Source organism: Parambassis ranga, chromosome 17 (assembly GCF_900634625.1).
Source record: "Parambassis ranga chromosome 17, fParRan2.1, whole genome shotgun sequence".
Classification (NCBI taxonomy): Eukaryota; Metazoa; Chordata; class Actinopteri; family Ambassidae; genus Parambassis; species Parambassis ranga.
Genome location: NC_041037.1, coordinates 12,174,816 through 12,201,664, shown reverse-complemented (window position 1 = coordinate 12,201,664; position 26,849 = coordinate 12,174,816). Strand labels below are relative to the sequence as shown.

Here is a 26,849-nt window from a genome sequence, read left to right as displayed (position 1 = left end):
CTGCTTTTCTTGTGTGTGAAAAAACATGGTAATAAAAAAGTTAAGCCCGGGCACTTATAAAAAAAACACCAAAAAAAAACACCTCTTTGCAATAATAGATAATAACTTAGCATTCAAAACAATGCATATGTAATTCAAATAAGAAAAAAAAAACAACAACATGGACATTAAAAGTCCATACAGCCACCAAAGCAACAGTTAATGTGGAACTCATGAGTACTTTTCTGGTGAAGAAGTTTCCACTTTGGCATGCACATGACGTGTCCCGCACAGTGTCAGTTACATCTCCCCTCTGGCAGAGAGAGACGGCGTGAAGACTCGGATGCTTTGTACAGATTCATAACATGTTTATCTCCCAGTACATGTGGAAGACGGTAGTTAAGAGGAAGCGAATGTTTTTTTTTTCCAGAAAAAAACAAAAAACAGAAAAAAAACATATTTGGTTGGGTTAAAGGAAAAAAAACTATTGATTGAAGGTCTACAGAGGTCAAGCTGTCTGAGAGTGAAAGTTTGCTTCGTCTTGGCACTGTTGCATCATCTAGACGCTGAATCGTATCATCTTTGTTTTGTGTGTGTGTGTGTGTGTGTGTGAGCTTGTCCGTCCTCAGACTGAGGGTGAACAGAAGGAAAGACTGATTTTCCCCAACCAGCTGAAAACACATGCAGACATGCAAACACAACCTGAGAGGGAGCAATAAAGAAGTTTGGCTTTATGTCAACAGTCACAAATCCACAAGTGTCAAGTAATGAACACACACACTGCAATGGAAAGTTCTCTTTAAACAGGACAGTAAATCTCCAGTGGGAAAGATCTCCAAAAACAGTCCGTTGTTCTCTGCGCAGCTCCCATCTTTTCTGCTCTGTTCTTTTTTGTTGTTTTCTTTTGTTTTGTACATCGTCTCGTCAGAGTTTCTAGGTAGTTTTTTTTTCAGTCGTTCTGTATCCTTCAGTTGTGCAGCAGCTCACACTCTGATGGGGAGAGTTTGACTCATCTGTTGCCGGATGATTTCCTGACTGTTGTCCGGACTCTTCCTGTTGTGTCCCGGCAGCGTTCCTCCCAGCCGCAGCAGGTCCCTGCAAAACACACACACACACACACAGGTCAGCAGCTACTTTAAGCAAAATGGTGCGACTCATTATTACTCTGCTAAGTGCTCTGGTTGAAGGTGGACAAAGGTGTAATCCATCTTGGTGTCAGTGAGTTCTGCAGAGTCTATGTGCTTAAATCTCTCGGTTACAGACAGTAAAAACAAAACACTGAGAGACTCTGCTGATGCAGAGCTTCATCTGCCGTAAACAATGCCCCGCTCAAATGCCAAGCCAAATCTATTCATCACATCTCTCCTTTAATAACATACTGTATTTCTCAAAAAAAAAGTATCATAGCCTCCGAGTGTCCTTTTGTTCCCCAGCCAGTGTCCTTGTTTTTAGGCCCTCGTGGCAGAAGATACTCCACAGATACCGCTGCATCTCATATCCTCTCTCTCCCTGCGTTATCTGCCCCGACATCACTGAGCAGCCAATGGCAGGTGAGGAGCCGCGAGTGTTCGCCGCCTTAGACGCGCACGCAAACACAGGAGACGCTCCCTAAATCATGCTCTGACAACACGATCCTTTTCTCTCTCCTTCTCCATCTATATCTCTCTGCTGCATACAGATGAGGCCATAAATTAATCATTGGCATGTCATCTGCACACAATGACAGCGCAACACACACACACATCCCTTTCCTATTCGCCCATCACAGTATTGGGCGCACCCTCCCTGATGCATTAAAAAGCTCATTAGCAACCTAATTAAACACATTCCTCTCTTTTAGCTTCTCCTCAATCTCCCTTATTACTCACACTTCATCACCTCCTGCTTTTCCACATCAGCAGCTCTGCTGTCTGTCCTATCACCTACATTCCAGCATCCAGCCAAGTATAGGGGGAATTAAAGTGAGGTCAGCCATTACATTTCCACACACAATTAGCTTCACTGAGCCTGAATCCTGGCAGAGGAATCGCCCTTGGGGCTCAGTGGTAGAGTGAAGCCAAGGAGCTGGCACCGGACCTGGACGCCGCATGTATGAAACCTGCTTTCTGTGGCTGTCAGAGGCAGGAAACCGCCGCACACTTGATTCATTATACATCACTAAAGAGCTGAGGGTGTAGCATCTTAAAGCAGGACTGATCACACTGTTGACTGGCTGACAAAATTCAGAACAAAGATGTCAGTAAAAATGGCTGCAACACTTGGAGTCACTGCGCTCAAAAACACAGCAGCAAAACAACTTGTCAAGGCGAGGACAGCTACCTATGAATAAGTCAACTACTACACTTCCAAGGGAAGTAGAGGCAGATGTCTGTCTGGCAGATGTTTCCTCACAAGTCAACCCAAAGCATAAAAGCATGAACCTTGTTGTGCTCCTCTTTTGGCCAGCTGTAATTTTTTCAACTGTGACATCTTATTCCAACGACCCCGAGGCGCAGAGCAAGCCAGAGGTAATCTTCATCCTGTACTTCACAGCCGTCACACACAACACAGAGGACGACTTCGCTCAAGGTGAAAGAAAAAGAGCTGCATCATCGTTTCTTTGTGCTGTTATGAAAAAGCCGTATATACACAGCAAGGGCTGGCAACAATAGGCGCAAAATCCAGACAACTATGTTACTTTATCATTAAAATTTCTTATCAAATACATCCAAAATATTGCCTAGAAAACTCAGTGGGGTATTTGCTGCAGCTATTGAGAAAGTACATTCAGCAAGTTTCCCTAAAAAGTTGCTAAATCTCACAACAAACTTGCCAAGGTGGCAACAATGACGTGCTGCACTGGTTCTAAAAATGACTGAGACGCACCACTTTCTCTCTATTTACTTGACTGCTTGAAAGGCAGTTTCACAACAATGCCAAGGCACAATTTATGACACCAATCTTTCTTTATTTACAGAGCGTCTGAGAAAACGTCTTCATGCCTTAAGCAGGGGCTTTCAGTATCAATATGCTTCAAACTAAAATGCTCGCTGGATGGTCGAAAAATGCCTGAAACACACTCCACCCACAACTTTCCAACAATGGAATTAGTTTTAACAAACTCGCCTGACTTTATAGAGTTACTGGTGGAGAAAAGAATGCAGAGTTTGCATTTATTTTCTGTTTTGACAGTCTTCTAGCTGTTCTGTTCAGCACTAAACCCCGTTGCCATCAGGTCTTCTGGGTTCATTCCAAGCATGCTGATGTCTTGAGTGTGAACTCACCCTGAGTAGGTGCTGGTCACCACTTTGAGGCTGGCGGCGTTGCGGAGCAGCTTGTCCAAAGTACTGACGATGCGGGAGAATTTGGGCCTCAGATTCCTCTCCTTCATCCAGCACTCCAGCATCAGCTGGTGTAGCACCATGGGACAGTCCATTGGCGGGGGCAGCCTGTAGTCCTGTTCTACTGCTGTCATCACCTGTGGGGTGGGACGTCACACTTAACAAGGCTGCAGCTATGATAATACAACATGTCTGTCACACATACTGATACTACAGGTGAGCTATCAAGGCGGTGGAAGGGGTGCAAGCATATCAAACATCTTTGACTTCTGTTTTCAGTCTTGGTTTAGAAAATCATCAAGACTTAACACATTAATAAAAACATCTCCCATCATTAACAAACTTCTTTGTCATTTTCTTTGCTACCATGTTAAAAGTCCCACCCAATGAACCTATGCAAACACCAGCTTTAAAAGTCAACATTTCCTGGTGCAGTCGGGCTCAATGAAGCTGTACTTTATCATAGCGGTGCTTTGAGCTAAATGCTAACTTCATCAGTGTACATGTTGTATAGGTTATGGTTAAGGTGTTAGCATGCTAGCATCTAAGTTAGTTTTGCATGAATTGGTGCAAGTCTGACCTAATGAAAAAACAAAAAAGGTAATGCAATCCACCCTCTGGGGATCTTGAATCCTCTGTTTCTCCAGAAGCTGGACTGCATTAACTTTTCTGCAGTTCAGCCTCTGGAAAACTTAAATACCTGAAGATAATTTCAAGGTAATCCATCCACTAGGTACCCAGATATTTTAGCCCTATCACTAGAGTAAGGATCATTAAAATTCATCCTTTGAGGGATCAGAATCAAATCGAATCTTTTCTATTCAATATGTGTAGAGGTATGTTTTTCAGAGCCTAGGCAGTCAGTCCACTGAGCTAAAAAAATGTGAATTTTACATCGATAGACCCAGAAGATGATACATAAAGAGTCAGTTTTACAATGCGCCTCTTAGCAGGCCTGTGACTCATTCATATTATGCTCTTGCTGTTTGTCAGCGGGCGTAAGAATAATCACTGGTTACTGTATTATGTCCTGAGTTAAACAGCTCCTCGGCTGTTGCTGTCACACATTCCGGTCGTTCTTTCAGCATCTTCACAAAACTATAAAAATAATATTCTCAAAGTTGTCACTTCAAAACTGACATGATTGATGGGACAAACAATAAGTGAAGGAAGGAACACGTTGGCTCATTGATTTGATTTCTCCTAGCAACTGCATTTGCCTCCATAAGCTCTGTATGGGTTTGAACTCCCAACGACAATAAAAAATTGCCATTTGGGAACAATAAAGCATTTCTGCTGCACTCCTCTTCTCCTGCTGCTTGTCCTTTGATTTTTATGTCGTGCTTCTAGCCGGTGAGTACCTCTGTTTATATCTCGTATTTGTTGACTCTGTTGCTTATTGAGCGATGACTGTGGCACAAAGGCTATTGGGAACAATAGAGGGCCTCTACTTTGATGCTTTCATTACTGCATGTGGGTTTTGTTGTGAAAGTTATACATACATTACTGGCATTTTTCATTTCGGCTCCTCTTTTGCTTTATTGCTATCAGCATTACAAGACTGTTTTTTAAAAAACACAATACAGAGCAGATATTCCTCAGAGAAAAAAGTGGAGGTGTACACATTGCTTCAGTACTTTGTTCAAGGAGAAGGGAACAGGAGATTTCTTTTTTCTTTCCTGCGAGCTCAATACTGTAGTAACAATGTCTGTGCAGTGCAGATAGCCTACAGGTAACAACGCCTGTAAAAAAAAAAAAAAAAAAGGCTTTCCTGTGTATGCCTTTGTGAGTGAAAGGAGGGAGGCTTTGCAGTATGGATTTGTAGGGGGTGGGCAGGCTCGGGCTGTAAATAAGGTGGTATAAACTAGAACACAGGCACACAGCTGCACCAGCATCTGCAGTGAGGAGATAAAGACAGTGGAGCAGGCCCGGGTCCAACATGTCACACTGGAAATCAAAGCAGCTCAGAGAAACTCCCAACTGGCCTGAAACTGAGACATGTAACTTCATCCATGTTCACTTGGTCTACAGACACGTCTGTGTGAACTCACGTCCTGGTTGCTCATGTCCCAGTATGGCCTCTCTCCGTAGGACACCACCTCCCACATGACGATGCCGTAACTCCACACGTCACTGGCAGAGGTGAACTTCCTGAAGGCAATGGCTTCAGGCGCCGTCCACCGAATGGGAATCTTTCCTCCCTATTCACACACACACACAGAAAGGAGGGGGGTGGTATCAACACCCAGGAACAATCCTATGACAGCACACAAAGGCGTGCATGCAGAAAAAAAAGCTAATGCAAATCTTTCAAACATTGGCACACAGTCACGCGTACATGTGAAACAAGTGAAGGAGATCAAATCAGCAAGCTCAATTAACCATGCACAGAGTGTCCAAACACAGAGCAGCGCACACACAGTCACACATGTTTCACTGACCAGGGAGCTGGTGTACGTGGGGTCAGCGGATGTGTCGTCCAGAAAGCGTGATAGGCCAAAGTCAGAGACCTTGCAGACCAAGTTGCTGTTGACCAGGATATTTCGGGCGGCGAGGTCTCTGTGAACATAGTTCATATCTGACAGGTACTTCATCCCCGCAGCGATGCCACGCAGCATCCCGACCAGCTGTGTCATGGTGAAGCGCCCGTCGTTCAGCTGCAAAAAAAAAAAAACAGAGCCAGAGGTAGAGAGGGGGGAGGCAGGGGGGAGGAGGAGGGGGTGAAGAATGAGAGCGTGTGTTGAAATACAGAAAAAAAGACAACAGAGAAGAGTATGGGAGATAAAGAGAGCAGTGGAGGGAGCCAATCAGTCACTGAGGCCACATAAACATGACATCTGTCATAATGCTTCACGGCTGCTCCTGACAGTCACTGACAGCTGACCTTTTCATGCATGCTGTCCAATTAGCTGATTAATTAGACTCTTTACGGCCGACCAAACCTACTAAGGCTCAACACGCAAACAGGAAAGGCAAACCGAAACCAGACCTCTGCAGGTGCTTCCCTCTGACCGACTCACAGGTAAACAGCTGTTAACACACATTATTTCAGGCTAAGAGCTTTGTTTACATTTTTCTTCATTAAAGCAAAATCAACTAAGTTACAATAGCACGTTGCTTAAAGCTCGTTTTAAAGCCAGTGATGTGCAGGATTTTCTGGAGAAGCATGAAACAAATGTTAGATCGATGCTTTCAGGGTTTAATTTACATTCTCCACATTTGTGAAGCATGCCACAAAGTCGAGATCAAAATAAATCAAAGACTCCTGAACCCTGCTGTGAGAGAGCTGAGCTAAAACTAATCAATGGAATGTCAATATACAATTAAAGAACGGAGAGACATTTGTGCAGTATTAAATGAAAGTATGCTGCGAGGGTTTCTCTCCTGCCCTGAATATTTAATACAAGTAGAATCTAGAGGGGGGGAAAAAAAACAATTTCCAACATAATCAATTCCTTCTCAGACTGCACAATGAGAAAGCAAAGAACACAAGACGTGACATGACAACACCATAAACATTCTGCTTTGTAGTCTGCACACTCCAATGAAGTCTGACAGCAAAACAAGCCAGCTTGGATGGATGTATAAACAGCCATGATTCACAGCAGGCCTTCCAAGACGTAGCGTGTATGCATGTGTGTTATTTCTGTATATCTGTGCAACATGTGCATGTCATGTGTGTGTGTATGTGTGTGAGACACCCATGTCTCCAGGGAGCTGAAGTTCACATTCTCATGTGTGTGACACATTCGGACAGTTTGTACATGCGTGTGTGAGTTAACTCTATAGTTTCCTTGTTAGAGCAGAACTCTGAGTTCCTCTGAGTCAGAGTGCGACAGTAGCGGGGGGAGCAGGGGTGAGGAGAGCACAGACCAGGCAGCTTCTTTTCTGTTATTTGTAGGACAGCTGGCTGAGAGGAGTGGGTGAGAAGGAGAGAAAACAGGCTGGACTTTCAGATGTGGGGCTACAACTAATGACTGCTTTCATTACTAATTAATAAACTTTAAATTAATCATGAAAAGAAAAATAGAGCAAAAGTGCAAAACAAGAGATGGTTTCCACTCAGTTATTAACCATTTCTTTTTGAATCATTTCAAAAACAACAAATGTAGTTCCTTTTGGGATTATTTTCTTCTTGTGGACAAACAAATTCATTATTTAAGAAAATAGATAAGCGATTAATTAATAATCATTTAAGCTGCCCTATTTTACATATACAATGAGTTTATCCATAAATTGTTATGGTACCGGGCTGTAAACATGTTTATTTCTGCTGCAGTGTCAAACATTTTAACATGTGGTGATAGGAGGTTTATCTCATTTCAGAGCCAGCCTCAAGTGGCCACTTGAGGAACTGCAGTTTGGCACCACAGTGTATTTTTTTCTGCTTGGGAAAAAAAAGAAATGCAGCTGCTCTGATCATGTTAGCCCTGCTGCTGGCCGTTTTCCTGGGAAAGATTGAAGAAAAAGCATCAGCTGAGACTACGTATTGTGTATCTTTTATATCACTTTCTGGTTCAAGTCGACCATTTAACCAACTGGGATTCTATTTACCCAGGAGTGATGCACTCCAGCCTTTTCATGCTAGCCTCCTGTTGGCTGCTCCGGAGACGGATAGCAATGCAAATGCGCACCGACACCAATGGCATACCATAAACTCGCCTGCAACACAGATGAGCAGCATGTGAAGAGTAGCTAGAATAAGAGTGAGTTCAGTCAGCAGCGCTGTCATCATGTGAGTTATTTTCAGCTCAAGGAAGATTTATCAATCAATTTATGCATGCAGGCGTTGCGTGTGGTGGTGGCAGTGGTGGAAACATCAAGACCGCAAACTTGATTAAACACTAGCAGCAGCGTCACGAAAAGGAGCGCACCCCCACAAATGTATTATTAAAAGCATAGGCAAAACGTCTGAATAAGGCTGGTGTCATATACTTAAAGCCACATATCAATATTGATATCTGACATGAAGAAGCTGACTAAATTCTCAAACAGTTTGACTCTAACACATGCTCTTTGACATGTCTCATTCAGCCAAAAGTTCAAATGATACAACATTCTGCTCTCGATAAATCATTTGAATGATTAATCAATCAGCTTTCAGTCGATAAAGAAAAAGAAGGACAGACATGTTGAGCTGCACTTTTGCATTATTCAGAAATGATTTGATTTTCAAATGAATTCTTATGCTATGAAATGACAGTAAAAATTCCAATTACCATTTTCCTGGACACAAGAGGACAACTTTATATTGCTTATTTTTTTTTATATCAACAATTACTGAAAACTCACAGATATTTAATTTAGACAGATGAAAAACTGCTACTATTGTGCTTGTCAATTAATTTTCTGTCAGAATAATGGTATTCTACCTCAGGTTTTCTAGCACAGCCTGTATTTTTGCAGGTTCAATCATAATTTAGGCAGTTTAGTCTGTTTTATTCAGGCAGAGTTCTTGTATGGGTACTACTGCCAAACTGCCTGAAAGTTTTTTTAAATAGTGTGTCCTTACAGAGAGGAAATGGAGCAAGAGGAGCTTTGGCCACGGGGCAAAACAAAGCAATATCAGGACAAGCTGGTCAACAGCAGAGCTCATCAATATCACTGATACCACTACACAAAGAGTCTGGCACCCAAAACTGCTACTCATACCAGCACAGCACTGATTCATCATGAGCATTAAGTAACCTCATTGAGGCTAACAGCTGCAGTAAGTAGACTTCTTCACTGAGCAGCCATGCAGGAAAATGCATTTCACTGAATGTAAATGACATGTAATAGCCCCCACGCAGCTGGAAATGTACCTTGTGACACCTCATTTCTCATCCTGCCTTTGTTCAGTGTTTTTGTGTAGGTGGCGTGGTCTGAGCCGAAACTCTGATCACTAATGTATTCTGTGCTTGTACAAAGTGTCTCTAATACACTGAAGCAAACCTATCCAAAGGTCTGTGTGTGACAGTTTTCCAGCAGGAGTTTGTGCACTGAAAAGCCTGTCAGCATCAGTCAGTCACGTCAGGCGGAGACACTATGCCTGTCTCCAGGCGTTATATTACACATTTAATCTCTATCACTCAGCAAGTGAGCGCCTCGGGGTGTTTTACAGGGAGTAAAACATTCCGATAACCCAAAGGTATCACAAATGTCTGTCTGTGTGTGTGTGTGTGTGCTCAGCTTTGATACAAACAGAAAGTAATTGTCTCTGTCAGAGGTGCTGCGGCACGCACCTCACGCCAAGCTTACCCTGAGGAAGGAATCCAGCGCTCCGTTCTCCATGAATTCAGTGATGATGAGGACAGGGCAGCTTCGTGTCAGGACACCTTCCAGTCGAATCACGTTGGGGTGGTCGAACTGACCCATGATGGAGGCCTCGGCGAGAAAATCCCGTCTCTGCCGCTCGGTGTAGCCGGCTTTCAGAGTCTTAATCGCCACCACCATCTCTCTGCGGCCGGGCTGCTTTAGACGACCGCGACAGACCTCGCCGAATTCACCTGGAGTGAGAAAACAAGGTGGTGGTGGTGGGATGGGGAGGGGGGGAGGGTGGGTGATGGGGGGCAGTGAGCAAAGGACGGATGAGGACGGGTGGAGGGAGAGAGGGTTTTGGGGAAAGTGCAGGGAGAGGGAGCGTTACTGGTCGGACTCGGGAGTGAAGGAGCCGAGCTGAATGAGTTGAGGGTTGGCTTCAACTGTGGGACAGAATTAGAAAAGAGAGTAGGAGAGGACGGGAGGTCAGAGGTCAAAGATGTTGGGGAGAGAGGGAGTGACCGGTATCGATCGAGTGTGCAACCTGGGAGTGGTGCAGGGAGACAGAGGACGGGCGAGGTACTTTGGGGTTTTGAATTTGGTGCCTGAATACAAATGTTTACAGGGAAAGAAAGATAGGAAAGAGAGGAAGGTTGAACGAGCAGGAGCAGACTGTCATTTAAGGTAAAGTTAGGACACAACATGCTGCTGGATGAGAAAAAATAAAACAGACTAGAGGGGGAAAGAGCTACAGAGAAGATTTTCCCTTCAATCCTTCCCACCCGCAGCTCTCACGCTCACTCTGAATGCTAACCCTTCTCTCCCAGAGAGGACACTCTTACACAGAGGACTTAATGGCACACTCCTGTTCAGATAAATCATTAATAAACTTGAATTATTCTCTGTCCTCTTGGACGAAAACAGCGACGTTGTTTACCTGCACCGATGACCTCTTCTATTTTCACACAGGAGATGTCTATCTCTTTGGCGAACTCATGGACGGCGTCGTTGGGATCCTCGTAGGTGAACGGGTCGATGTAGACTTTGACACCTGGAGAAACTGAGAGGGGAAGTCCAACAGAAGTCAGACTCTATGTACTGTATGTTGTATGAAGCTTTGCACATTTCTACTCTTAAAATTCATCAGTAAATTAATCATCAAGTTTTCATATTGTTTTTGTAGCTTTGTAGATTGATGCCTGCACACCGTTGCTGCAACAGTAACATTTCCCAGTTTGGTATCATTGTGGGAATGTTAGCATTCTAACATTAGCATCAGCGTGGAACAATGAACACTACACGTCCTCAGAAGTTATAAATAATTTGTGTTTCTGTATGAATTTGTAATGATAATTTATCATACCATGTTCATAAAAATGTCCACTTTGATGGTTGATCTTAACATTCCTCATATGATAAAGTACAGCTGAACGCTGACACAAACAAAGGGGGCAGACAGATTTGCTGCACAGTGAAATCCTTGCATTCATAAAGAAGTGAATGTTTTCACATTTCAGTTTGTGTGCATCCAATATTGATTCATTTCCCTGCTGCATGTGTATCTGCTTTGTATGTTTCAACTCATTGAATCTGCGTGGACAGACTTCCTCTGAGCAAATGTTTTCCTGACTAGAACAGGTGATTGGATAATTGATTGAATCAGTCGGCTAACTGTACTGGCATGACCAAAAGAGCTGAACACATAAACTCACTGTACTGCTGCAGTTTCTCAGTGTACTCCAGCTCAGACCCGCTGCGCTGCTTCCTGTAAACAAGCAGCACATGAACAAAGTCACATTCACATAATCAGTCTCGGCCCGTCTTAGGTACAGGGAATCAAACAGATATCGAACTCCGTTATCAGACGGAGACCAGGGAAGAAACTCACAGAGCAGCTCCATGTTTTCTTTTCAGAGCGAGAGCAACTAAAAGTATACGCTCTTTGAAGTATTTTAAAATTTAATGAGCCTCTTTGTTCAAAGTCTAACTAACAGAATGAAACATGTATTTCAGGCTGTCAGACACTTACTTAAGGCAGACAACAGCGATAACCACCAAGGCAACAATGACCACCAGACCTGCGGATGCCGAGCCGATGATGAGAGGCAGCTGGTCCTGCACTGACTTCTGAGGGTCACCTGGACCACAAATGAATAAATAACAGAAGGGAGATTAAAGGCTGGCTTGTACAGCATGTGTAATGGCTACCAATTAAGGCACCCATAAAACTATTAGGCTTGAACCCTCATTAAAAAAAACTGTAGCAGGACATCATCAAGGACAGACTGTTAAAGCAGCAGAGAATAATGTGCGTACTGTGCAGGCTGGTGTTGAAGTCCATGGGGTTACTGTAGCGTCCATATCCAGCGACGGTGCGCGCTCTGACCTGAACCATGTAGGGTGTGGCGGCCCTCAGCCCCTCCACCTTCGCTGAGCTGTGCTGAGAGGTTACGGTGTGAGACATCGCCTGGCCCTAAAGTAAAGCAGAGTACCATTAAAGCAGCCGTGTCATCACATGGTCCTGACTGACCAGCAGAAGCAGTTATCAACTTCAGAGCATTCATGACTGTAACAGAACATGCAAGACAAAAAACTGTCAACGTCCATTTAAGACCTAAACTATCACTTAAACACTGATAGCATAGTATTTATCATAGTATTTATACCATCCCTAACACAGAACAGATGAAATGTAGCTCCATGTACATGTGGTAACAATGAATCACCGTCCTCTGCAGTTAATCAAGGAGGCATAGTAGTAAGACCAGTAGCTTCTTAGTTGTGCATTTATGTGTGTTCTTCAACCTTTATGAATACAAAATGTAGAGCTGTCCAGCAGAAAGTTGAGCGCGCCCAACCTTTGCCACAATTCAGTGCGAAGTCATCCAACAGAGCAAATGAAACACATGCAAATTACTATTGTGCATATAATTGCAGGAATTCGCATTATTCGCATTACAATTGCATGAGATGGAGGTTTAAGTGGTCGGGAGATGATGATGCTGTAAAATTGTCTCACACAGGCTTAGAAATGCCCTGCAGTGTTTCTGTGTGTGTGAAACTCTGCTAATTATGGAGAACTGAAGGTCTAAAGGTCCAGATTTAAGAACCAAATGTCTAAAAATGGTCACATTATACCTGCAGGGCTTTCATCATTACTAGTGATGCATCATGCATATAAGCAAACTGCTGAGTCTGACCAGCATCATCTTCATCCTCACCCCACACAGAAAGAAATGTCCATAATAATATTTGCTGCTGAGGCGTGCAGTGCGACCTACACAAATCAGAGCTTACCCTCTCGTGGTATTTAATCTCGTAGTCGAGGATGACCCCGTTGGGTTTCTCTGGGGGCAGCCATGACAGGCTCAGAGTGTCAGAGGTGGCACGCATCAGGTGGACGGTGGGCACTGCTGAAGGTGCTGAGGGTGGACATCACAGAGGACGGTTCATTATTATACTGGAAGGTTAACTCATTTCACTGCTCTTTGAGCGTTCTCTTCAGAAGTCACAAACCACCCAGTGAGATAATTATTATTCAAAATTCTCCAAGCTGAACGGTTTAGGGAAAGCGCTGCATTACTCTCCTTCACTGTTCTGCAGTTTATTGATTTGTGAGGCCTGAAAGTGAGTCAATTGACAATCATTGTCCTGGGTCCATAAACTGCAGTAAGGTGGATTAAGTGCAGGTTAACAGAGAGAGTAATTACAGTCTGTGAAAAGGTGCTGAGCAGTTTGGTTGATGATGACGCTGCAAATATTAAGCAGAGACATTGAAAGGTGACATTGTCAGCGAGGTAACATAAGACGCCTGCTTGACAGCGTGCTGAATGCTGATGGTGGACATAAAGTATACTTTACACTTCCAGAGAAGCAGCGCTCCAGCTGAGAGTTTGTCCATCTGTCGCTCTCAATGAGCTTGTTCAGCAATGTTTACTCTCACTGTTAGTACAGCTCTGGATACTAAAAACTCATTAAGACACTCATTGACATCGACTGAACAGAGGATCCACTAACCAGCCCGTGTCATCATGATGTTAAGTGGTATTGATCGGGGCTGCTCTATGAATTAACTTGTGGACACAACCTAGCGTCATTGACAGATCCTCTACTAACCAGCTTGGTTGGTGGTGATGTTGACGGCGGAGTAGCTGGGTGAGGTGGGGTTTTTCCCGGAGACCCCGTTGACAGCCTGCACCTCGAAGCTGTAACGGGTGTGAGCCTGCAGGTTTCTCACCACCACCTTCCTCTGCCTCAGCCCCAGCCTGCGAGGGGCGATGTCCACGTTGTCGTCGCAGCGCGTGCACGGGCTCTGGTCCCGCAGGCATTTCTTACACACCACGTTGTAGACCAGGTCGCTCCGCCCGCCCGTGTCCTCGGGCTCCTCCCACTCCAAGGACAGCGAGGTCTCGTTCACGCTGGATATAACGCTGCGGGGTGCAGAGGGGATCGCTGTACAAACACAGACACACATGTAGGTGTTTAAGAAGGTGGGCAGGCAGAGTATAAAAACACACAACTTAGGCTTTAGTCATTCTCCCTGTGCAGCGCTGACTTTATCCTCCCCGGATAGAAAAATATCTGTAAGAAGGCAGCAAAAGGTAGTTAATACAGACACAGACATTTTGTTTCGTTTGTGCTAAATTTCTTTAAAAAGGATGACATTTCTAGTACAAATAAAAAAAATAGAACAAACATTGTCCATCAATGCCCCATTTTTTATAAACAAAAACCTCTGGAGCTCTCATTCCCATGCATTGCCACATTTGTCGCTTGTGTATCTTTGCTAATCTACACTTGATAGAAATTCATGTTCTTGTGTCAGTATAACCCAAGGCCACAGTGTTTCAATAAGCAGAGCTGCTTTCTGACTGAAAAGTGCTTCAAACCTGGATAAAGTATGATAAGCACAGAGGGAGGCAACAAAGATTGGTTCAGCAAACGTGATTTTTATCCTATTACAGCCAGAGAAGAGAAGGGCTCTCTGTCTAAGCTTCCAGCAGCAGAAAGTCTAACGTGTCTCACAGCAGAGAGAGAGAGAGAGAGGGGGTGGGGAGGGAACGCTCTCAGGCTATCAGCTCTTGACGGCCAAAAGTGCCTGTCCGTGGAGTTCAGCTCCTCAGTCGGCTCTCCCTGAGCTGAGTTTCACTCGCCCTGTCCTTTCTAATTAGGCAGGCACAGTTCAGAGTGGAGGCTCTTCTAATTGGACACCCATCTAAAACACACGCTGAGCCCAAGCTGCCGGCCATTGACTGGCCGAGCCTCTCTTGTGCAAAACACAGCTTCCAACACAAAGCGCAGGCAGCCTGGCACAAGCTCTGACAGACCGCAGGGACAGATCTGTCAGGCCTGTGTGTTTGTGTGTGTTTGCGTGTTTAGTCGAAGGTGGTGCTTGTGTCCCAGGCCGCCTGTCTGTGCGCACTGGTCAGTGTCAGAGTCCACAGTGTTCCTGTGACGAGGATCTGGGGAAGACAGTTGCGGGCCGTGTGTGTCATTTAACGTGGTGAAAGGCCCCTGGGGCTTGACTTTACAGCGTCAAGGCAGCACATGTCGCTCTCCATCAGCACGACTGCTGGGACTTCTCTCAGCAGCCTGTCCATGTAGAACAAGACCCCAGTGCTGCGGTCACCGCCACGCCAGACCAACTACCACAACAAGCTCAATTTCCTGCTGAAATATTGACATGCAGCTGCAGATTTGTCATTTTAAAGTCACGCTGAAATTTGAGCAGCGTCTGAGCGCCGTGGCTCTGGGAGGGGGAAGAAATGCTGCAAATTTGACTGACATGTTCGTGCATGAGCTGTCAATCCTTGATGTTTACCAACCGAAGAGTGTCATGGCTGTAAATCTAAAAAATGTGGTTACATCGATTTCTTTCCATTGTTCTTGAACACAGGGATTCTTTTAAAATATTATAGCTCTGAGTATACCCATCATATACCCATAACAGTGGTAGTTGGAAGCTAGTTTGGAGACATTATATTATTTTTTAGTTTCTAGATTTGTTTCCCATTTTTTTGCAGCAGTTATACCTTCTGCCTCCACTAGGGTGGGTAAGTGTTTACATGAGACACTTTGTACGGTCACAAATGAAGACAAATAAACATGGGAAATTCATATTATATATTATATATATATTATATATATTATATTATATAGTCATATTAAGTCCAAAAAAGGAGTTTCTTATGATTTCTATATATTTTGTCATATTTTTCTAATAATTTCTCATTTATTTTCTTGCAATACTACACATCACCACCAGGACAAAAAGCAGTACTCTGCATTCTTCTGTGTTCAATGAATGTCAATGACACCACACACAGATTTCTGAAGAGCCGTGTTTAATCTGTGTAACATGGTGACTGTCACCATGTTACCAGCTAAACAATGTGATTTTTGGAACAGAGGTTATATTAGAAGGTGTCTTGCCCACAAACATTTACTGGTACTGCATAAACCAACACACTCAACCAGTACAAATCAAATCAAACACCAAGAACATGCAGAAAATAGATGCTACCATTTACCGCTTTCTATTTACTGTGAGTGACCTCGGCCTTTTTTTAAGTTTTCAGAAGTGACTCAGAAAGAATTGTTGTATTTTTCTGTGTCTGTGCAGTGGAGGATGACTTACTGGTGCAGGCAGAGTCAGGGGGGTCGCTGTCAGCACGATAGAAACCACTCTGGCACGGACAAATATTGGCTCCTCGTGCACTGGTGCGACTGTTGGGTGGGCAAGGAGCGCATGATCCCTCCCCGAATTTGGATTTGAAGGTCCCAGGAATGCAAGCTGAATGAGTGGAGGAGAAAATAAAGAAGGAGAAAAAGGAAAACAAAATAAAGTGTTGTCACTTATCTAAAACACCAGCAGCTGTCACATCAGTCACAGAAGGATGTACTGTATGTGTGAAGCACCTGCAAAACTCAATATTTATGGAGAAAACGGTGAACACTTAAGGATGAGGGCTTATCTATACATTTGCATCTGCTTTTTCATTTTCACTCTCCACTAGGTGACATTAATCTTCCTGAAAAGAGAGTCGGGATGACAGCAAAGTTTCATGTTGAAGAGGAAGAAAAGGAGGATAAAGATGAAGACAGACTGCTGACAGGAGATTGCTGTTGTCAGACAAACAGGGATGGAGAATGCTTCTGAGGAAAAGGGATACACCCTAAGCCCATCAATCAGTGTCTGTTCAGTCCTCACTTCTCCAAATCACGCCGCTGAATACAAACAAGGCCTCCACATGCATGCAGAACAGCTCCATAATAATAAGCCAATAAATCAATTCAAATGAAGGAACAAGAGACCTGGACGTAAATTAGCTGAGCTGAGCTATTAGAAAAGTATACATAATGCGCTAATCGTAGACCAAGTGTCCAAGCGATTCATTTGAATTCCATAGTGTCATGCTGAAGGTTGGCTGATATTGAGTCTTAAAGATAAACCAGTATAAGCCCAGACTAAAGAAGGATTCAGATAAAGGGGATTAGCAGCAAAAGGTCTGGATATATCAGCCTCCAGAGCCCCACTTTTTTACTGTTTGCCACATTCCTAACTGATGGTGTAAAAGTGGGGTCTCTGGCAAACATCTGTCCTGTCAGCGTGAAAGCCCATAAAATCCAGCTAGAGAGGGAGAGTGTGATTAACTAGTTGGACTAAGTGGTCTTTCAGTTTGAACTCAAGTTCCACCCTTAATTCCCAACAATGGCACTTTTAGGAAAATCAGCACAGCTAATGGCCCAGCAGGAGAATAGTGCAATAAAAAGCCCAAGAAGATGAGATAAAATGTTTTTTTCAGAATTCACACAGACCTTTAGGCTCTACACTCTGATTTATTTTTCTACTGTTACACAGCGCATCATCATTTCCTTTTATTTGTTTGTTTTCCTCGCTTCTTTCCGAGTGGGTGCTGAATCACTGCACCATCTTCTTTCAATCCATTAACCTCTTTGGAGGGCGCAATGATTTTCCTGTTTTTGATACACTAATGTTCCCCTCTATTGTCTCTCCCCTCTCTTCTTCTTCTCTCTCCTCCTCTTCTTCCCCCTTCTCTCCATCTCATGCGGTGTTTGGCTGCGAGCGAGCGGCCAGACTGAGGTAAGAAATGAAATGTCTGAGTGATTAATGTTAGCGTGGCAGTGTTGGCTCACGTTGGTCTGAATGGTGTTAATGAGTGTGGCCGCCTGTAGATTAACTAACGGGAGGCCGCGGAGGAAATTACACTTCCTCATCGCAACCGCTGGCTGAAGCCCTGGAGAGCTTTTTATCAGGCACTGGCGGCAAGCTTTTAACCTTGAGCAGCCAAATGGCAACGAATGAGCTCTCCAGCTCATGTTAGACACCATTTCTCACGCCCAGGTGAGAGGAGGCTTCGCTTGTCTGTCTTTGACTTCCTGCAGCCTCCCTCCCCTTTTCATTTTTCTCCTTTCAGCTGCTGTTCCTGTCCCATCTTTAGCAATTCACGCCTTTTAACTCTGCTGCTATCGCTCTTTCTCCGTTTAAAATCTCTCCTCCCTGGACTTCGTCTTTCCCTCCTATTATATGTATTTTCCTTCTGAAAATCTATTGCCTCTCTGTTTTGTGCCTTCCCACTATCTTCCTCTCCCTCCTGTCCTGCTCACACAATATTTGTATGCGGCTCCTCTCTGCAACACCTCATTAATTCATACTCTCCTCCACCCTCCTTCACCCGCTTTCAGGAGCCACACAATAAATGCAGAGAAGAGGGCACAGACTGAGGTGACTTGCACCGAGCATATAAAGGAGCTTTGGTTAAATAAAAGTCTAAATGTCTGTTAAATACACATACCCTGGCACTGAGTGCTGTCTCCAGAAGGCTCAAAGCCGGCAACACATGTGCAGGAGCCCACAGGAACCATCCACTCGCCGTCCCCGTTGCAGTAGAGCTTCAGAGGGACGGACACCTCCATGGCGTTGGTCACACAGGCTCCCGGAGCAATCACTAAGGACGTAGCTTCTGCCCCTGTAGCAGTCTCAGGGAAGACAGCGAAGTTGGCGATGGTGGTGGAGCACTTCTTAAAGAAAACCCTGACTGAGATGAGAGACATGCAGGCGCCCAGGTCTTGGAAGGCCAGGTAGAAGCCTGCCTTGGAGAGGGGGCCAAAGCTGCGCACTTTGGTGTTGATCCTGCCTGCCTCCAGCAGAGAGAAGCTCTCATCTGGGGCAATAGTATCCACCTTCACATATGGGTTCTCCCTCCACAGAGGGCTGGCGTCTGTCGCTGTGTCCCCCTCTGACTCGTAATAAAACAAATTAAAGGTCTCTTTGCAGGAGCCCGGGATGTTGGGGATGCTGGCACAATCGCGCACGGAGAATTTGAGCTCCACATAGACGCGCAGCACACCTTTGCGAGGGATAAAGTCCGTCCTCAGCCAGTTGTTCTGGTTGGGCTGTCGGACGTTACACACCTGGTAGGTTCTGATTGGGCTCATGGAGTCGTCATATCCGCTAACCTCCTCCCACTGTGGAAACAACAGGGACACAGTGTGACGAAGGACAAGAGGGGCACTGTAAAAACTAATGACTGATAATGAAGACAGGAGCAAGACAACAAAACAAATTCTAATTGATAATCTAATGCTGTGAAAGCAGTTCAGAAACAACTGAGGTACAACAGAAAGTCACTTGTTTAATATGCTGTTAATTAATATTAAGTAGTGTTAAATGCAGCGCAGCATAGTGCAGACCTTTCAAGCATGGAGGGCATTTAAAACAGTGAGCAGATAATGAAAATAAATGCACAACCAACACACTTCATTCCTGCTGCGTGTTGTGTACATGTGGCCTGTGAGAAATAATCTGATGCCAAAATGCTTCTAATTGCATGAATCATTCAGAAAATTTCATTATGGGCTATTAATAGGAGACATTAAAACACATTTTACGCATTATGACCGTTTTGACTGAGAGACCCTTTAAAGCGAGAATCACTATTAACATGTTGGTCATGATTTTTCAATGAAATCTACATACAACTGCTGCAGCCACTCAAACCGCCTCGAGGGAAGGTTTGATTTCTATAACATAAAAAATGAATCTGTTAAAGTAGAAATGGTACATTTTAAATGGAAACATTCCCCAAATATCTATAATGCAAACAGTGAGTTATTTATTAAAATGGTCATCTAAATGCAGTGCTTTCAGTGTGATTGCCATCCTGAGCACTTCAGGTTATATATCTGTGAGTGTAGTGTACACACACACACTCATCTTCATGCCTACATGGCAGCAGATATTTACATTAGATGGGGGTTCGAGTGCAAATAGTGATTGACATGCCAGGATAAAATGGTGTTGTTGTGTGTGTATTCAATATGGAGGCATGTATATGTTGTTAACTGTGGAGTGTGTATGGTAACTAACATTAGAAGCTATGATAAATGTCTTCATTAGTCAATACATTTAGTCCATTAGGAAATAACCTTGTGAGGAGTCAATCGTTTTTGATTTTTTTTTTCCTAATTCCCTGTTGGACTGAATGCTTCGTTTCCATAACAAATGAGCGTCCCAGAAATTGATTATTTCAACTGCAGGAAAATAATGCATAACTCATCTCACGTCTCCTGAGTTCCTGTGCAATTTATTCCCAAACGATGAGCCCAAAGAGTCAGCATTAGATGTCGTAAATCACCAGCAACACGTTGATGCACTACCTGACAAATATGATAATTGCCGGCCCACAGAAACGTATGGGCTTGTCAGGCGTGAGGAGAGGGGCTGCCTCGCCAGTCCTGACATATGACTTCATGGATGCTAGGACATTCAGAGCCCGGCCCTTGTAGGGAAGAGAAGGAGCCAGGGGCTGCCGAAGATCGTTTCCATGGAAACCCACCATTTCCATTGACTGACTTTGCGCTCACGTAGCGAAGACAAATTACACTGGCCGGTTGTGGGGGAGGTCTGTCAGGCTGTTAGCCCTGGGGTCAAATTCATGTTGTTTTATTTTCTCACAATTCCTACAGGGGGTATCAACTGAAAACCTTAATTTCTGCCTGTAATGCGCTCTTGGGCCCGTATTATAAAAGACACAGACACATGCTTTCAATTATCAGGCTCTCTATCCTGGGGAGACGTGCAAGGTAAAGCCTACCTAATAGTGCTTACACACTGTGGGGATTTGCTGTGAGTTTGTGAGCTCATTTGTATGTTTAAAGTGCCATATGCACATATTCCGTGCACTTTGTTGCATTTGTGTTTGTTTTAACGTGGTCTACATACTGAAATCTTTGATTTCTTCCACACAATGTCACACAGTGTGGTTCTCATTTGCTTTATAGGATCCAAAGAAAGCAAACACACACACTGCAAAAACAAAGATATAAAACAGTAGGAGGTGTGCTGTTCAAGGCAGACCAGGCTCTATTAACAAGCAAATGGAACAAATGCTGTTAAAGGAAAAAAAGAAAAAGACAACACAAAACTCACCCCACTCTCTGGGAACGTGGTCCAAGCCAGCTCTGTGGTAGCCCACCGACTGTCCATAAGGGTTTCTGCAAATTAAGAGTAGGAGGAAGGTTCACAAACTGGAATTAAATGGTGTGAGGGAGAAATTGTTGCACAGCACCAAGGACCACACACACAAGCTCAACAAATATGCAGGTAAAACTTTCTCTCTCTCGCTCTCTCTCTCTTTCTCTCATAACCTCCACCCACGTGCACTCAGCTTTTGAAAGCACTGACAATCATAGCATGTCTGTGATGTTGCCTAATTAAGGCTCTCTGGGTGTGTTTGGCTCTCACAAACACACCGCAGAACTAAGAACAAAGCATCCTCTAAGATGCCTTCAGAGGGAAATATTTCATCAACTACAACCGATTTCAAGAGGTCACATGAGCACAAGTGAATTTAATATATCACATTTAGTGAAGGGGACGCCTTCTACATAAAAAGCAGGAATTTGTCAAATCTGAGTGAACAGGTGATCTGAGCAGATGTTCTCTTCACCTGGCTGTTTACGACCTTGCGGGGGAGGTGAGAGCTGGGCAGACAATCACAGAATAAACAGCAGGATCAATGAGCACTGTTGTCAGGCTGTCAATCAGACGTCTCCTGGTCAGGTCAGTTCATCACACCTCAGAGGAACTAACCCCTCTCTGGGCTCTTAATATGCAGCTGTGGCCATGCTGGCTCCCATTGTTCTGTTGTTGTTAGCACATAATTACTGAAACAATTACACTTTCTTCACGGAGACTCAATGACATGACGCCTGCTGTGCACCATTTGCTCACAAGTTGTTGGTGACGGTGCTAAAGGGAGGGTGTGAGAGGCTAAAACAAATAACTTGTCCCGCGTGTGGAACAACAGTAGCACTCTGGCCAAAAAGTGCGGCTTTGTTCTGATGAAGAGCTGAAGATACTGCCGTCACAGAACAGCCTGTCCCTGGCTTTGTGTGTACGTGTGTGTGTGTGTGTGTGTGTGTGTGTGTGTGTGTCAATAATAGAAGTTGTCTGATTGAGTGAATAGATCACTCGTCCATCTGTAGCTGCTGAGACACAGATATGGGTACTGTTTACAGTGTGTGCCGTGTGTTCATTAAATAAAACACAAAGGCTTTTCTTCTTTTGTGAAGGTGGTAGATAATGAACAGAGATCTGTACAGCACACACAATAGATTACTGGATGACTTTTCTGCAGTGTGAGCACAAGTGTTCTGGATGTTAGCTTCTATCCACCTTGGCTGTGTGAACAACTAAAAAACACATTTGCAGGGACATTTTGTCCTCCTTTAAATTAACGGCATTAAAGTAAATCTGATGCTATAGCCAGCAGCCAGTTAGCTTAGCATGAAACACAGGGGAAAAGAGCTAAACTGAAGCTAAAGCATGATTCATGATGATTTAATGCGCTCTGTATACTCATAACTTACCATTAGGAAGTCCCTCTGAGTTGATGTGATTAGGAAATGCTTGATGGATCATGAGGTACCATCTATAATCATTGCAGCAACGTGTAGACTGAAAAGCTCTTTTCTGTATCAAACTGGATTCTAAATAATTTTGTGGTAAGCGCATTAATGCAACTGTGAACTAACCAGCATTAAATGAAGCATTTATTAAGCATTCGCTAATCACATAAACGAATAGTGACTTGATTATTTCTTAATGGAGAGCCACGGGAGTCATACATTAGTCATGCATGTGTATAAGGGGCGACTGATAAGTCAGTGGCCAAATAAAGAACCTCGTTACACCAGCGCTTCATCTCTTTTAGTGACTGTACAGAAGCCTTAGTCTATAAGTTTTTGTGGTATTTCTGTTTCCTGTAATTGGAAAATCTGCCTTTAAACTGTCTTCCAGAAATATAGAGTAGATTTCCCCACATTTGACTAACCAAACCACTGCCTGAAGGACCCCTACAAAGAAGGGCTGTGTAGACAGCTGGATTAAGTGTGTTGAAGAAGACTACATGCTGAAAAATAAATTATTTGACTACTACACTGGCATAAAAAAATCACTACTCGTGCTTAATCAGAATTCTTTAAAGCACATATTTTACGAAAAGCGTATTTTAGCAAAAGTGGACGGGCGGGTTGGAATAAACAAAGGAGTGGTGCTGCAATATGTAAAAATAATTAAATTTCAAAGGGAATAAGTGGCTGCCTCCATTTTTGTTGACAATGAAAATCCAATTTTCCTCAGCATGATATTTAATAAGTAATATTTATGCACAAAGCAAATGTACACTTACATTCAGGGCATTAAATACAAAAGCCAGTCGCTGTTAGTCATTTATAAAAGCCTCCTCATTCTACGTGTGTGCAGGAGGGCATGAGCGACAGCAGTTAATAACTTCAGTTGTCGAGGCCCAAATACACATTTGTGAACAAGGTTGTTTTACTGATTAGCACGACTTGAGCCAGAGAGGAGGAACTAATCAGTGAAATCAGTGGCTGTTGTCTTTGCTTGGCTACACTCGGCCCACAGCGGCACACAGCTGAGTGGATACTCCTGGACTGCTGGCTGCTGATCCATGCATCCAGCCCGTCCCTGGAGTGCCTGACCCAGTGCGTCGGCTCGGCCTCAGTGCCCAGAGGCAACAGAGACAGAATCACTGAGCCTCAGCTAACAACAGGTCTGAGCTACATGCTACTTGAATTAGCTCACACAATGCACATGCAGAGGCAGCAGAATGACCATCCTGCATCTGTAAGGGTGTGTGCAGCACTGAAGCTCTGCAGCAGCCACATAGGTGGACCTTTGACCTCCCACGTGGAGCAAAGAATAAGAGTAGTAAAGAATAGTTTTTAAAGGTAAAGTTCACCCTAAAATTAAAGCTGTGGAGAGTTTTTTCCCCAGTAAAACAGAATCAAATGACAGAACAGTGCTCAAAACATCAAAAAAGAAATAAAGACATACAAATGTCTCTTTCCAAGGATGATTACCAGGTTACTCATGAAAATTCATCAACCTTGTTGTGAGCAACTTTGCATCACCACAGGATGACTAGTGGGGGGGGGGGGTCATCAATAGTTTTATACTGTATTACAAATACCCATTTCTGAAGTTGGGGTGACATTTTCCTTTAAAAAATATTATTAGCCAATGGAGGAGTATACCACCATGTATCCCGAAGCTAAACATCTGAGTCTGGGCTCATGTGTTGCCCTAAAACACTAAAGCTGCAGCATGAAAACGGTTTTCGTTCACCCCTCACCAAAGCGCGTCAACTTGCTAACTCTTAGAAACCAGTTAAGGTTGAAAAAGATCCCATTTGTTCCACAGTTCTCCCCCCATCCTGTTAAATTTACAATGCCTCAGAGATCGCCAAGCTGCTATAACTCAAATCCAGAAATCTCCCCACTCTCCCATAAAACTACAGCAGCAGTGGAGTCATTCCTCCCCTAGGGTAAGAAAACAATGCTGCAGCGAGGACTTAAGAGCATCACCACCCGTGGCATTTACCCCTATTTTTTTTTCTTCTTCTTTTTTTTTTGATCGCCTGTTGGAGCCAAAATGCCACACAACTCTGCATTCTGAGTGCGCTTTGGGAGCTCACACATGCTAATGTTTTATTCACTTTGTGAGAGCGGGTGCATCATGAAAGGGAGGCCTCCCCTTGTACTACACTGACACTCGCTGCCAACAAGCAAACATATGAAATATTAACAGCCAAACATCATCATCACTGATAGCAGGATGATCAAATGTGCAGCTATAAATAGGCGTGAAGAAACTTCTGGTCTCATTCATCTTATTCATTTTGTACTTGAGAGATGTTTCTCTCTGCATAACAGCTGAGAGTGAGGCTCAGTTTGAGTCCAGCTGACCTAATTTGATCTCTCTTCAGGGCCGCCTGCATCTTCCTTTACAGGTCAACAAATAATTGATCTTCTTGATATTGTACAGACGTAGAGAACATTCCAAAATCACACATACACATCCTGCAAATTGCTTTATAGAACACCTCCTGAGCGCTCATCCATCTACTTTATGAGCTTTTAAAATAAGAGTACAGTAAATGCTGACTGTAAATGAGAGCATTATAACATAAAACCGTCACAGTTGCTGAGGCTTTTACTGCAGTCTGGAGATAAGTCATCACTGTGGCTTTTGTAAATAAGCACACACTTCAAGTTGCACTCCAGTTTTCATCATCCATACCCAAACTCTTGCCAAACTGAAATAAAAAAAAACAAATCCCAGATTCAAGCCATGTGTTAAAATCCACAGAGTAAGCGACATGCAACTTGCTAAAAAAGCCTCGCCTCTCTCCACTCATTTAAACCCATCCGCTGATCTGCCCTTCATGTTTATCCTCAGAGGACAAACATGAGTTAACCCTTGAGCTTTGAGTAACAGTTAGTGGTCGGGTTGGGGAGGGGGGAAACTAGGCTGATCATCTTGGCGTGAGAGCCCACTGGGACTTGAAGTGCTGCTGCCGCTGCATTGATTTACTTGCTGACACCAGAATTGATGAGGGATCAAGCTGGCCACGGTCCAGGAGAGGCAGATTGGACGGGGTGGGAAAGAGAGGGGAGGCACGGCAGAGAGAAATGTAGCCACAGCTCAGAGAGAGAGGAGTCGCTGGGGTGCAGGGGCAGAGTGGCGGCGGCGGCAGCGGCTGGCGAGGGTGGGCTTTCTCCCAGGAGCAACGCTCCCTTGTTGATGGGGGCTGCAGCAGCTCACTTGTTAAGCCATTGACCTTTAATTCACACTTGTCATCTAATATGTTTCACATGTGTGTCCCTGTGGTGCGTCAGGGGGCCCTGAGATTGATCAGCTCCGGTCTGCTCTGACTGGCTGGTGAGCCTTTGACAAGCAGCATATGAAGTGTATTTTCAGGGACGCCCCTCTGTGGTGCTGAGGGGAGGAAAGGTGGGGCAGGTGGGCATCCTCACTCAGCTTGTGGGTGTGACAACAAGGACAATAGCAACAGGGCAGTCCTTCAGCCGCAATGGAAACACTGGGATGTCATCACACACAGAGGGGCCGGGGCGTGCTGATACATGTGTACATGGATTACAACAACAGAACACTCTGCATGAAAAGCCAGAGCAGGTCCTTATTAACAGCTTTAATTAAGGTAAACATGAATGGAGTCTTGCTTACACATCCAATTTCAGCTTACTGACGGGATGGACTGATTCAAATAGTCAGCACACACACCCCTATGCTTTGTTTCCATAATGGTAGTGTAGGCGATGGGTTAATGGTGAGAAAAATCACATTTATTTATTCATCTGCCTAATTAAAATGCAACAAAACAGCCCATTGTTCCTCCGCGGGAGACAAAAGTAGTGATGAAAAACATCAGAGCACATACCTTCTACAGCCAGGACCACAGGGACAACGAGGCTGCACACCCACAGCAAGTAATCCATTGTCATAAAACGGGTTTTTGCAACATGAAGAAAGGTGTGCAGACTGGACCCCGCCGGATGGATGGAGACTCAAACACAGCAGAGCACCGCAGCCGAGCTTTTTGTTTCTCTCCCAATTCTCATGTCTTCAGCTTCTCAGCCGCCCCGCTCAGCGACAATCCTGCACATAAACCCGTCCGCGTCTCTTCTGCATTCAGTCAGCTCCCTTCTCCTTCTTCTTCTCCTTCTTCTTTTTTTATTCCGCCTGAGTTGTGAAGGCGATGCTACAGGAGCTCCACGCTGCGCCCTTTTCTCAGTCTCATTCTCTTTATCTGACTTTACCGACACCGAGCCGCTGTCCAGTGGCGCATCTCGCTGCCCTGCCGGAGAACAGGATGCAAAGCCCGGCCGTGAAGTCGTGTCTGCCCGCAGAGGAATCCTTCAAGTCCACTCTGACCAACTCCGCGTCCTGTTGCTCCTCTG

General features: G+C 44.3%; 1 protein-coding gene across 2 annotated transcripts; it reads right to left on the bottom strand.

Moving 5' to 3' along the window:
• On the bottom strand, positions 1-26,849 carry ephb3a (eph receptor B3a). 2 transcript variants are annotated; one of them, XM_028426788.1, is made up of 16 exons: positions 26,330-26,849; positions 20,992-21,056; positions 18,356-19,028; positions 16,177-16,332; positions 13,656-13,991; positions 12,837-12,961; positions 12,055-12,060; positions 11,856-12,012; positions 11,569-11,677; positions 11,252-11,304; positions 10,477-10,599; positions 9,540-9,787; positions 5,741-5,956; positions 5,351-5,500; positions 3,243-3,436; positions 1-1,074 (listed from the first exon to the last, which is right to left on the bottom strand). In XM_028426788.1, the coding sequence occupies exons 1-16, from the start codon at positions 26,391-26,393 to the stop codon at positions 963-965; spliced, it is 2,787 nt and encodes a 928-aa protein (XP_028282589.1). In that variant the 5' UTR covers positions 26,394-26,849; the 3' UTR covers positions 1-962. The 2 variants fall into 2 exon arrangements, with proteins under 2 accessions (XP_028282589.1, XP_028282588.1); XM_028426787.1 differs by lacking the exon at positions 12,055-12,060.

Excerpts from the sequence above, each read along its gene's own strand:
- ephb3a (XM_028426788.1), bottom strand. The coding sequence starts at position 26,393 with ATGACAATGGATTACTTGCTGTGGGTGTGCAGCCTCGTTGTCCCTGTG. Across the intron at positions 12,962-13,655 it reads CATCACCACCAACCAAGCTG|CACCTTCAGCAGTGCCCACC; the intron begins GTTAGTAGAGGA and ends GTCCACCCTCAG. Across the intron at positions 11,305-11,568 it reads ATCGCTGTTGTCTGCCTTAA|GAAGCAGCGCAGCGGGTCTG; the intron begins GTAAGTGTCTGA and ends GCTTGTTTACAG.